The 13327-nt window shown below is 37.3% G+C and overlaps 1 protein-coding gene across 3 annotated transcripts in view; it reads right to left on the bottom strand.

Annotated features, from left to right (window-relative positions):
* Positions 1-2302: 2302 nt before the first annotated feature.
* PLA2R1 (phospholipase A2 receptor 1, 180kDa) overlaps positions 2303-13327 on the bottom strand; it is a 134158-nt gene continuing 123133 nt past the window's right edge. For 2 of the 3 annotated variants that reach the window (XM_011947118.1, XM_011947120.1), the window contains exons 29-30: positions 12268-12300; positions 11639-12133 (exon numbers count right to left, since the gene is read on the bottom strand). In XM_011947118.1, the coding sequence (XP_011802508.1) occupies positions 11919-12133; positions 12268-12300 (248 nt within the window). In that variant the 3' untranslated portion in view covers positions 11639-11918. Of the gene's footprint in view, positions 2747-11638; positions 12134-12267; positions 12301-13327 lie in introns of those variants that run through there. The other variant, XM_011947119.1, reaches the window with a different exon arrangement.

Below are 13327 nucleotides of genomic sequence, written 5' to 3'. Positions count from 1 at the left end.
AATGTAATACCACTTTACTCCTGCAAGAATGGCCATAATCAAAAAAATACAAAAAAATAGATGTTTGTGTGGATGTGGTGAAAAGGGAACACTTTTACACTGCTGGTGGGAATATAAACTAGTACAGCCACTATAGAAAACAGTGTGGAGATTCCTTTAAGAACTAAAGGTAGAACTACCATTCGATCCAGCAATCCCACTACTGGGTGTCTACCCAGAGGAAAAGATGTCATTATACAAAAAAGATAACTTATACATGCATATTTATAGCAGCACAATTCTCAATTGCAAAAATGTGGGACCAGCCGAAATGCCCATCAATCAATGAGTGGATAAATTGTGTGTGTGTGTGTGTATATATAAAATATATATATAATGTATATATATGTGTGTATATCTATGTGTGTGTGTGTGTGTGTGTGTATATATACATATATATGAATACTAATCAGCCATAAAAGGGATACTTGCACATGCATCTTTATAGCAGCACAATTTGCAACTGCAAAAATGTGGGACCAGCCGAAATGCCCATCAATCAATGAGTGGATAAATTGTGTGTGTGTGTGTGTATATATAAAATATATATATAAAGTATATATATGTGTGTATATCTATGTGTGTGTGTGTGTGTGTGTGTATATATACATATATATGAATACTAATCAGCCATAAAAAGGAATGAAGTAATGGCATTCGCAGTGACCTGGATGGAATTGGAGACAATTATTCTAAGTAAAGTCACTCAGGAATGGAAAACCAAACGTCGTATGTTCTCACTCATAAGTGGGAGCTAAGCTATGAGGACCCAAAGGCATAAAAATTATATGATGGAGTTTGGAGACTCAGGGGGAAGGGTGGGAGAGAGGTGAGGGATAAAAGACTACACATTGGTTACAGCATACACTGCTTGGGTGATGAATGCACCCAAAATCTCAGAAATCACCACTAAAAGACGTGCTCATGTAACCAAACACCACCTGTTCCCCAAAAACCCCTGGAAATTATTAGATCCTCCTAGGGGTCTAACATACTCAAAATTGGAGTCAGACTTTCTCTCAATGCCAGACACACCCATACAGACGACCTAAATCCTGGCTAGAGATTTTTGGTGAACATGGAAATGAAACGAAGGAAGTCGTGCTTATAGCAGATGACCTAATAATGTACCCACCTCACCACAGGGATATCCTTGGAACTCTAACATCATTTAGCCATACCCTAGGAGCCTTGGCAAGTCCCTTCTCTCAAAACTGCCGAGGACACCTGTCTCTGAGCCTGCTTCCACAGGGGACTGTTTCTCTTCCCACCCCTTTCTCAGCACCTCCGTGATTTCCTTTTTCAGACATGTTAAATCAAGTTCCAATCTGACAGGTGGCCTGGGGAGCTATTCTTTTTCTTGCTTGCTTATTTATGCTTAGATCTATTCTGTGTGGATTCCAGAGTTCAGTTCTGAGGGGAAATCTTACTTTCTGTATGTGGAATAAGTCTCAAACACGAACAGCTGAAGCCACAGCTTACCACTTCCCTGTGCTGTGGGACCAGCCAAGCTACCTGTGAAATAAAGTGGTTCAGGTTGCTCCACCCATGGGTTCCCTCATATGCTTAGCACCAGTTGGTTGTGTTTGTTCCCAAATCTGTAAATGCCGATTGTACTAGACATTGTAATTATACAGTTTAATTATAAAACATAAAATAGGGCCAGGTGCAATGGTTCATGCCTACAATCTTAGCACTTTGGCAGGGTGAGGAAGGAGGACAACTTGAGGCCAGGAGTTTGAGGCCAGCCTGGGCGACATAGCGAGACCCCATCTATACAGAAGTTTTGTTAAATAATAAGCTGGGTTTGGTGGTATGTGCCTGCAGGCCCAGCTACTCAGGAGGCTGAGGGAGACAGCTTGCTAGAGTCCAGGATTTGACATTGCAGTGACCTATTATTGAGCAAGACAACCACAAATATTGAGGAAAATTATACACATTTAGGGCTTGCACTCAAATTGTTCTACAGCTATCTTTATTTTTGAGACAGGGTCTCACTCTCTTGCCCAGGCTGGAGTGCAGTGGTGCGACCACAGCTCACTGCAGTCTCGATCTCCCAGGGCTCAGCCTCCCAAGTAGCTGGTACTACAGGCATGCACCACCACACTCTGCTAACGTTTTTGTATTTTTGCAGAGACAGAGTTCCATTTTCATTTACTAAAACCTGGAGATTGTGAACAACACCTTATAGATACACTTTATGCATAAAACCAACAAGAAGGAATATAAAAGGAATGACATTGTCCCTACACCAAAAGATTAATGGATAAATGTATGTTTTTGTGTTCTAACAGAAAATAAAATGTTTAGTGTTAAAACAATTCTTATGATTCCTTCCTTTAACTGACTTTTTTGATTTCCTGACCAAATAAGTCAGATAAGAGTGATTCAAATGCAGTAACAAATACAGGTTATTATTTAAGTGTAACATTAACTTTACTTATTAATATGCAATTACAGATTATCTTCTAAAGCAATGCATAAACAAGTAGGTCTTCTTGCTTAATATCTCTCTTTTCTCCCTTCATTTCGCTTGGGACATTTAGCACAAGTTGCAGCAGCAACCGCAGGCAATTTCTACTTTGAGCACCAGTTTCACCAAGCTCTCTGGTCCTTGCCTGTGGTCAGGAGGGTCTGCTTTGTTCAGACGCACCCTCTGTTTGGTTGTGTGCAGAGACAGATTATTTTTTGCACCTTTAGGTGTCATCTGGAGTAAAAGGGAAGGAAACAATTCCTTGTCTGATCAGAGGAGCCCTTACTTAAGGGCTGCCCGAGCTAGTGGCTTAGCACATTGATTAAGGCATACTCTGTCTTGAAGTTTGTCCTCAGCCTCCACAGAACCACATTTTGGGTCAGAAACTCCAAAACCCAAAGTTCCTGGGCCAGGAACTCCAAATGGTGACTCGCTGAGGGAACATTTGCTGTTACATTTCCATTCCTCCCCATTCCTTTCTGTGAGTTTTTCCTTGTTCTGTCTTCTGGTTCTCTATCTCTCCCTCCCCACAGTTCTGATGTCTACAGGGACAAGAACCCACTGTTTCCTAAATCGGTGAGTCAGGTTTCCAGCTCCTACCAAGCTCTGTATACTAAGAAGGTAAAGAGTAAAGTTTAAATAATTTCTTAGAAGTAGGAACTCAAGGAGCTCAAGTTAATTCACAAACCACTGTGCAAAGACAATAATAAAGTTACAGTTGCAGGGCTGGGGCGGCCAGGAGAAAACATTACAAATGGTCCTTTAACAACTTGCAATTTGCTGTATTATATTAAAAATATATTTATTTGAAAAATATCCAGAACATATACATTGAATCTAATATAAATAAGAGACTTAATGGGAGAAACATAAACACATTTTACACTAATCTTGAAAAATCAATTTCCATTAATAAATAGAAGCACAGGAAACAAGCTGAAAATAGCATAGATCAGGATGTCTTTTTTTTTTTTTGAAGAAAAAAGATGATATTGCTGTTCATAATTACAAAAAATGGATGATAATATTTTAAATGAGTTAACTTTGGTCCATCATGCTTACTTCATGGTGTGAAGAAAACAGCACTTGAATGATTTTTTCCCTTAATTTGTTCTAAATTACAGCAAAGTGCTCTGCAAGAAACAAGTGCTTGTGTTAATTAATTCTGAATAAAGAAGGTCACTGGTATACGTAGGGCTCATTTTGTGGTTTCAGTTGTTGGCATTCTTCTGCAATTAGAATTCGTCATTAAGTATTAGAGGCACATGCATAGTTTCACTTTTTTAAGTCCAGAATTTCAGATTTAGGCACATTTTAAAATTTTTCTCTAAAAATATTCTGACCCCAAGCTAAAAACTTGCTTTCTAACTCAAAAAATACTAAAGAAAGCTGTTTTATCTAACATTTCCTACAATGTAATACATATTACTTATCTTGTTAAGCCTTCTGACAGAATTAATTAGTCTCCTCTCCTTGTTTTTTCTGATTCTCTTCTTCTTGATATTATTTATGTCACATTGCATTGCACTTACCATTTACATATTCCTCTCCCCGAGACTGAGTTCCATGAGGGGAGAGATGGGGTATTATTGGTTTTTATAACCTCCGAGCACAGGACACTCTCTGGGCCACAATAGGCTCTAAATAAATGTTTACTGATCAGAATTGTTTATTGATATATTTTAAGTGCTGCCCATATACATTAACATAACAGTGCTTGCTAAGATACGTTAAAGTATGTAAGACTTCCGCATTTAGGTTTTCACTTTCTAAATCAGGGGTTGGCAAACTTCCTGTAAAGGTCCAGAAAGTAAGTATTTTAGGCTTTGCAGGCCATTCGGTCTCTGTTGCAACCACCCAGCTCTGTCATGGAAGCATGAAAGCAGTCATGCACAGTATGTGAGTGAATGCGGAATGGCAGTGTCCCCATAACCTTATTTCCAAAATGGGCTGCAGGCTGGATTTGGCCCTGCCAACTCCTGCTCTAAATCCTCATTTTGAAAGGTGGGGAAAGAGGTAATAAATATTCCAGGCATGTATCTTGATAATCACTACAGTCAAAGTTTCTAATAAATGTTGGCAATAAGAATCATGATGTACATGCCATTTTGGAAATGTCTCCCAATTTTTCTTCTCTAAGAACAAAATGGAAGTGAAGTGAGTTTTTCCCTGCCATACCCTATTAATACTAAGGCATAAGGTTGTAGGGGATAAGCAGGAGTATGAGAATTAGAAGTACTGATAAGACAGGGAAGTGACACAAAAGAAGAATGCAGAGAAAAGAGAGCAGATGGAAGTCAGCGTGGCCTGCAGCAAGATGTGTCTGGGTCCTAATCCTATAGCGGATGGTGTGTTAGGTAGGTTGGAGACACACAGGGTTTTGCCCTGCTTCTCATCTGAGACAGGAGAGAAAAAAACGTCATATAGCAGTGGTCCTCAAACTTTTTGGCTAGCATACAAAATTGCTAAAAGAATTGTGAAAGAAGGCATTTCGCTTCACGAATTTCTAAGTTGACAGCCAAAATTTTTTATAATTAGGATGCAATTTTCAGAATATTATAAATAATGACGTGTAAAAATAAAAGTGCCTTATCACCCTTTTAATATAGCCAATGGAATAATATCATAGCAAAATGTTAACTTTTTATATTGAAATGATTTTAGGTTTACAGAAAAATTGCCAACTTAGTCCAGAGAGTTCCTGTATAGCCTCCCTCAACTTCTTCTAATGGTATATCTCACAAAACCATGGTATAATCATCAAAACAAAGAAACTAATACTGGTACAATACTATTAATTAAGCCACAGACTTTATTTTACTTTCCCATTTTCCCATAAAGTCCATTTTCTGTTCCAGGATCCAGTTTAGGATTTCAACTTGCATGTAGTTGTCATGTCTCTTTAGTGTCCTCCAATCCTTGACATTTCCTCAATCTTTCCTTTCTTTCATGACCTGGACACTTTTGAAGTGATCATTTATCTTGTGGAATGTCCCTCAACTTGGATTTGTCTAATGTTTTTTCATGATTAAGTTGAGATTACACATTTTGGGGAGGATACCAAAGAAGTCATGTGCCCTCCTCAGTGCCATACCAGGTGGTACATGATGCTGATGTGGCTTATTACTGCTTCTGTTAACATTAATCCCTTGATTAAAGAAGTTTCTTTACTGTAAAGTTATTACTTTCCCTTTGTAATTAGTGATTATTTTGGGGGGAATACTGTAAGATTATGCAAATATTCTGTTTTTCCTCAAACATTCACCCCCTAACTTTTGCACCAACTTGTAGGTCTTGTCAACAACAATTATTACTGTTGTGTTTTCCTGATAGTGATTTTTGTTTCTCCCATTTCTTCTACATTTATTAATTGGAATTACTGGGGAGTAATTCTTTTCTTCTTTTCATTCTTTCATTCACTCTTCAATTGTTTACATCAGTGTGGACACACAGATATGTATTGTATGGGTTACAATCCAATATTATCATTTTTTACTTTTTGCTCAAATTGTTCCAACATTTCCACTGGAGAACTCCTTCAGGTTGGTTCCTGTGCCCTTTGGACATGCCCCATCTTTCTGTGAGCACCTCCTTATTTTCTGCCATCACAAGATATTCCAGTTTCATCTTGTGTTTTCCTGTCTTAGACCTGCAATCAACTACTTTCTCAAGAAGCCTAAGTTCCTTTCACTGGAGAGACTACAACAATTTGAATTCTATCATAATCTATTTAAAAATAGAAATACACACAAATAACCTCTTCAGCAGTCAGAGATATTACTTTCCTTTAATCTTGTATTTCCATTCCAACTCCGCTGCAGAATTTTATCCTAATGAAATACACTTTTATTTGTGAAATACTTTATTCATTACCTTATCATATTTTCCTGCAGTAAAAATGTGTATATAAATTAAAATTATTTTTTAAGAAGTTCCTGTGAACATAGGCTCTAAGTATTATACATTTTCTTCTACATTGAGTTGTCATTTCAATTATTGTTAGTATACAATTGATCAGAACAAAATAAACACATTACAAAGATTAAAATAAGATCAGTATATGTCAAACTAAAATGATAGCAAATGGATCTCTTAATGAAATGGATGTATCACAGATAAAAATTAATTAGTATTAGTTAAAAATTGCTAGTATAAATCAAGCTTCAGCATCAATTCTGTTCTCTCTTTCCTTTTTTTGTAGGTATACATGCTGAGAAACTCTGGTAGAAATTGCTGGTGCTAACTGTAGTCAGTAATCCTCTCTTTTCTGAGCACACAAAGCAGAAGACTTCCCGGACTTCCTTTCAGTTAGCTTAGGTCATGTGACTAGTTCCTGCCAATGACACACCAGTGGAAATGCCATGTGTTTCTTCCCAAACCCAGGAACTTAACAGTTCTCTAGTGCCATAGCAGCACTGGAAGCCCCATGTTCTGGAGGTAGGACACAGCCTGGACCTGTGAGTTACTGCTTGGAGGCAAGTGTCCTGACCATAGCAGGCTTCGCATGATCAATAAATTAACTTCTGAGTTTTGTTTTTACCCACTAGTATTACAGACAGGGTTTGTTTCCACAGCATACTCTAACTTATCTTAACATAGAAACGTTGTTCATATTAAATAGGTAGATGGGACTAAAAGGAGGTTTGTTATAACAATATCCCTCTAGTATTTGAATTCCTTTCTCATAGGTGCCAAAAAAAATCAGTGAGTCTACATTAAAAAAATTTTTTTATCATCTATCAACTAACTGTTTGATTATGTCCTCCTTTAGTTTTTCGTATTGCAAAGAACTGGAAGCACCCCACTTGTAAAATGATTTGTTACCCAGTCATTAGAATGATTCATGTCAATTTCCTACAAGTAAAATTAAAAGGCTTTACTAAGACCCTTCAAGTAACTGTTCATTAGGCCTGTTACTCTTTCACTTACAGGCACCTTGCTTTACCTGATATACAAATGAAGGCTGGGAAAAGTAAAGTATCAATTCATTATAGTTCGGTCAATACTATTTTTCTATTAAAATGCCTTTATCATATTACAAGCTTTAATCAGAATACAAAAGCAGCAGATTTAGTTCATTCAATTAACACAAAATGTTCATCATAAAACTTAATGGGTAAAGTCAATCCTTGTTGTCAAACCAATGAGCCAAATAAAAAAAAAGTTCAGAAAAGGTCTGAATTCATTTTTCAGTTCAAAGAAGCTTGTTAATACTGATCCTCACAACTCACATAGAAATCTAAGATAAATCAAGCCTTAGGACTTTCTTCTGGATAACATAAGATGTTAGGTTCTTGGGCAACACACACTTCACTTTGCTTTCACCAGACATTTTCTATAACTTGTTCTCTGACAATAGTCAGGTAATAGATGAGATAAATTTTCAAATGAAGGTGGTTAGCACTCCAGCTGTTCCACTGTATAATACATATTAATTCAGAATATGAACATGGGGCAAAATAACTCATTTCTAAGTCATTGCTTCAACTTTAACAGAAAAATGTTCTAACACAGAAAAAGACATGAGGATCTACAGAATGAGTTTATGATTTCTTTATTAAAAGAAGCTTCACTGACATCAATACTTTGATATTTTTCTTTGGAGCCATGGAGGATTTTCCCATAGTAAAATCTGAAATGAAAGCCATTTCTTTTTCTTTTTAAAGGTAGAGAAAGGCATTTGTATAAAGAGAGGTGGGAAAGAAGAACCATGGGTGCTCTCAGGCAAATCAGTTATAAGAAAAAATATACATGAAGATTCTGGAAATTAAGTTTCTTAAAATACCCATGCTCCTGTATTCCTAAGGCATGTGTCCCCAGTTCGAAGACTGTTGACTTAGAGGATGTATTTCAACAGCCTGTGGAAGCTCCATAATGAATCAAAGATGGATCTCAAGTTAACATCCTCTGTCAGCCACACATTGGAGGCCCATGGAGGACTCCAGGCCTTAGGAGACAGAGGGCTGGCTATATAGGAGGAGCATGGACCCATGAAGGACTGAATAGAGCAAAGTCCTCTTGTCAGCCCATCCAGGTGTGGGTGAGAAAAAAACCTTTGCTGTGTTAATCCACCAAGACTGTGGGATTGTTTGCTAGGGCATTTCGCCTTTCTGTACTAAAAGAGTAGCTAATGGTAGCTAATAGGATCTCACCACTGCAGGGGTGAAGTGACTGCCTTGCAGCCAAGAACTGCAGTGTCCAGATAGGGAATTCAACAGGAGACACAGTCACTTCTCAAGAGATAAGACAGCACCAGGGACAGCCAGAATGAGGCCAAATCAAAGAGAACAGACTACAGACTAAAGCAACTGCAGACTTAACAGCAGGTGCCAGCAGAGTTCCCAAGAGTGAAGCCAGACAGCTATTCTCAGTGGACATCAGCTAACATACATCCACAGTAAGTTATCACCTTCTCCCCTCAACACTATCAGGACACAGCAAGTTCTCATATATCCAACCACCGGTTTGAAAAGAGTAAAGAAACTCCAAAAGACAATGTTTAAGTGAACATTCAGTAAACATTTAAACCTGAAAGAAGACTGTTGTAATTGTAAGAGCCCAAGATACTGTTAAATGGAAAAACCCAAGAATTTCCATTACTCAGAGTCTATAAAGATGCTCAAATTAGTTATAGAAAATAATTGACTTTTGAAAGGGCACATTAACTATGTGTGAATTTGTGATCCTGCTGCTTTTTTGGCATAAATGTAAGGACTACAAATGTAATTTTGTTACATAAATACAGTATGTAGTGGTAAAGTCTGGTGTAACCATCACCAAAATAGTGTATAATATACCCATTACCTGCTACTTTTTTTTCTTTTCGTCTTATAGCTACAAAATCTAGTTCAGATTAAAAATACACGTGAGGCTGGGTGCGGCGGCTCATGCCTGTAATCCCAGCACTTCGGGAGTTGGGGTGGGTGGATCACAAGGTCAGGAGATTGAGACCATCCTGGCCAACATGGTGAAACCCTGTCTCTACTAAAAATACAAAAATTAGCTAGGCATGGTGGTGCGCGCCTGTAATCCCAGCTACTCGGGAGGCTGAGGCAGGAAACTCGCTTGAACCAGGCAGTCGAAGGTTGCAGTGAGCCGAGATCACGCCACTGTACTCTTGCGTGACAACAGAGCGAGACTCCATTAAAAAAAAAAAAAAGTGAAAAAAGTTTCAAAAAAATTGCATATATATAAATGTAGCAGAATACTTTAGTACTATTTCTGCAAATTCAGTAATGGCAAGAAGTGTGTGATCTGTCCATGGGTCCAGATTCTCTGGAGATGTTGTTCAATACTAAACACCAAAGCATGGAGCATTGACAAGCAATACAGCTTATTTCTGCAAAATCACTTTCCGAATGGTGTATTTTGTCAAATTATTATGTGTGACTATATACCTTGACAGGAAGGCTGGTTGATTAGCAGTTTTTACAAGTCCATTGAAAAGAACAGAACTTTAATTCCACTCAAAAGATTGTTAAATCGGGCTTTTATACCATCTGGTGAGTTCAAGCCAATTATTCTTTTGAGTCATAAATACGCAACTGCCACATAATATAATATCTTTTAAAAAATGAAGTCCCAATACTTAAAAAATTATGGAAGTAGACTGTCTCAGTGTGTAAATTATAACAGTAGCGAAGAGCTGCTTTTGGAAGCTGGGTTAACTGTTGCAGGCCACAAGGATTCCATTCTTAGTGGTATGCTTTTCAAATTGTATTTCTAATGATGATGGTTTGCCTCCTAGAAATTCATTCATATTTTCTCTCAGAGCTCCCCCTTGTGACTAGTGGCCACTGGCTTTGAGGCAGTTGGTTGTAATAATTAAAATGCACACTCTCAGGGAGGCCCTGAGAGCCCACAGCTTCTCTCTGTCATGGAACTTTACTTCATTTTCATAACCACTTGCTATTTTCTGCATATGCATTTCTTTACTGAGTTACTGTCAGTTTTCCCTCATTAGAAAATAAGTGCCATGAAAAGACAGCCCTTACCCCAAGTTGCTCACCTTAGCATCTCTGTTTCTAAAACAGCACTTTTTTTGAGTTGGGATCTCATTCAGTTGCCCAGGCTGGAGTGCAGTGGAGCAACCATAACTCACTGCAGCCTCCAACTTCTGGGCTCAGTTTATCCTCTTCTCTTAGCCTCCCAAGTAGCTGGGACTACAGGTGCATGCCACCATGTCCAGCACACTTTTTTCTTGATAAAATCCAATAAACAGTTATGTAATGAGTACATTTTTAGATATTGATTATGAAGCTGTTTTCTTTGTAAGGAACTAATAAAGGAAAATAAAATCTATAATTTTTTATTTACAGACAGTATCATAATCATTATTTACCATCTACACTAACTAGACTAATATAAAAGGAGATGGTTCCCAGAAAATAGCTTATTAAATAGAACACCTAAACTCATTTACATAATAAAGATATCTAGATTACTAATTTATTTAGTACTTCTCAACAATCGTCTGTCTGGTTCTAATGAGACTATAATTCAGATCTTTAGCTCTTCCCCTTTAAATCCAAGTTACATTTTATATCTTCCAGTTGTTAAGAGTGTTAGATATTATTCTGTATCTTTAGTTTTGCAGAAAGTCCATGAGTTTTAACAGTACAACTGTTAAAGTTTTAATATATTACTTTAAGCTTATCTATAAGACATTTTAAAATATCCAACTTAATAATCATTTAGTAATTGAAGGTTTAAGGCCACATTTCAACTATATGGTTGTTTATAAAAGTGTGCTGCTAACGAAGGTCTTTGCCATTTAAAAGAAGATATTTTTCTTCTCCTTTAGCTTGAGATGTTAGACCTAATAAAAATGAATGTCACCTTACATATCAGTTGAGAGCCCAGAACCTGTGATCCTTAAGCATAGATATTAGTATTTTCCAAATCCTGCTATTAAAAGTGAATTCAAAAGAAACAACTAAGAATCCTCTCAGAAGCCCTTTCCTTTTCCTCTCATATACAAGATTAATTGTTTTTTGCTTCTTTCTGTCTTTCTTAATGGTATGAGTGTGGGTAAATGTCTGAATAGATACCAGATTAGTTCTAATCCCCCAAATTTTAGTAGAGACACATTAATGCAAAAACTATTACTCATATTGATTTGAGAATTTTCAACAGGGAGTTTCTTTTAATAGTTCTTGTCTTTCTGAAAAATAACCAATGCATAATTTCTCCTTTTTAAGAATGGATCACAGTTTAGGGAAATGAATAAATCAAAACCCATCTGATTTGGTTAAAATTCAAAACCAGTAATCACTTCAAGAATAATTAAAATGGTGACCCAATTCACATTCTAATAGCATGTGGGCTGTAAAGGGAAAGGCAGATGAGAGTCCTGTTTAGTCTTCTTTACTCACCCTGGTGGCTGGGGCATTCTCTGACCTCATTATTATTGGTCACTCTTCTCAAGATCAGAAATGAGAATATTTTCTTCTAAATGTACTGTACTAAAGTTGGTTGCTGGATAGTAAGGATTCCGAAACCCTGCAAGTCTCCTGAAGAAACCACCGTTATGCTTGTAGATGCAGAAGGAAAGCGTGCAAATGGCCACAGTGACTATGAGCGTCAGGACTACCACAAGAGGAACGATGCTGTGACTTGGTCCTGAAAGAAGATTTTTTTTTTTTTAAAAGGAAAATGTCAATGGCGATGAAGTAATGTAGATACTGTCACACAGTTGCTTTCTATCTTATTATTTCTAAGAAAAATCAAAATGTTCTGTATGGTATCAAACGTACCTTTTTCTGGCAGCTCCTCTGCAGTGCGAATATCTAAGATCAAATACAAAAATTAAAATGAGGTTTTTCTTTTAATTCAGCAAAAATACGTCATTACTTACACAGGGATCAGCAAACTATGACCCATGGAACAAATTGGGTCACCTGTTTTTATAAAAAATGTTTTACTGGAACTTAGCCACACTCATTCATTGATGTATCATTACAGCTGCTTTCGTGCTACAATGGCATGTGATAGAGACCATATGGCTCCCAAAGTCTAAAATGTTTACTAGCTGGCCCTTTGCAAAAAAGTTTGCTGACCTTTGATTTACTGTAATCACTGTTATTAGTGCTCACAAACACACACCCTGCTTTTTTTTTTTAAGCCAAAAAATTTTCATTCAGTTCCAGCACTGTGCTGCAATAAATATAGAGTAAAATATAAACCCTGCACACAAGAACTCACAGTTTTGTTGGGATCTTATATGGAGTTTGTCCAGCAATGATAATCTGCCTGCCTCTTTATAAGGATTTTTAAATCAGCATCTTCTCACCTTTGTGATCTCATGGGTCTTGGGGAATGAGCAACAGCTTCTCCATCCAAAAAGTTAGAGAGTTCCTATTTTAAAACTTTCTACTGTAAAAACACATCTTTTAAGTAGATGTTATATCAAAATGTGAACTCTTCTATTTTTGATCTAGGTAAAGATCCAGAGAAAGATATAGAGAATGAATCAGAGGAAGAAGAAGAAATGGATTTGTGAGTAAAAGAAGTGCCTTGATGTCCTACTGATGCTCATTCACTCTGATAGACATGAAAAAAATAAACACTGTTACCAATAGCAAAACCATACTTTTAAAAAACAGACTTTTTTTTTTTTTTTGAGATGAAGTCTCACTCTGTTGCCTGGGCCAGAGTGCAATGATGCGATCTTGGCTCACTGCAACCTCTGCCCTGGGTTCAAGCAATTCTCTTGCCTCAGCTTCCTTAGTATCTGGGATTACGGATGTGCGCCCCTACACCCGGCTAACTTTTGTATTTTTAGTAGAGATGGGGTTTTGCCATATTGGCCAGGCT

This window comes from Colobus angolensis, unplaced genomic scaffold, assembly GCF_000951035.1.
Source record: "Colobus angolensis palliatus isolate OR3802 unplaced genomic scaffold, Cang.pa_1.0 Scaffold259, whole genome shotgun sequence".
NCBI lineage: Eukaryota > Metazoa > Chordata > Mammalia > Primates > Cercopithecidae > Colobus > Colobus angolensis.
Note: the sequence above shows the minus strand (reverse complement) of the source record. Positions and strands in the feature narration are given on the sequence as shown.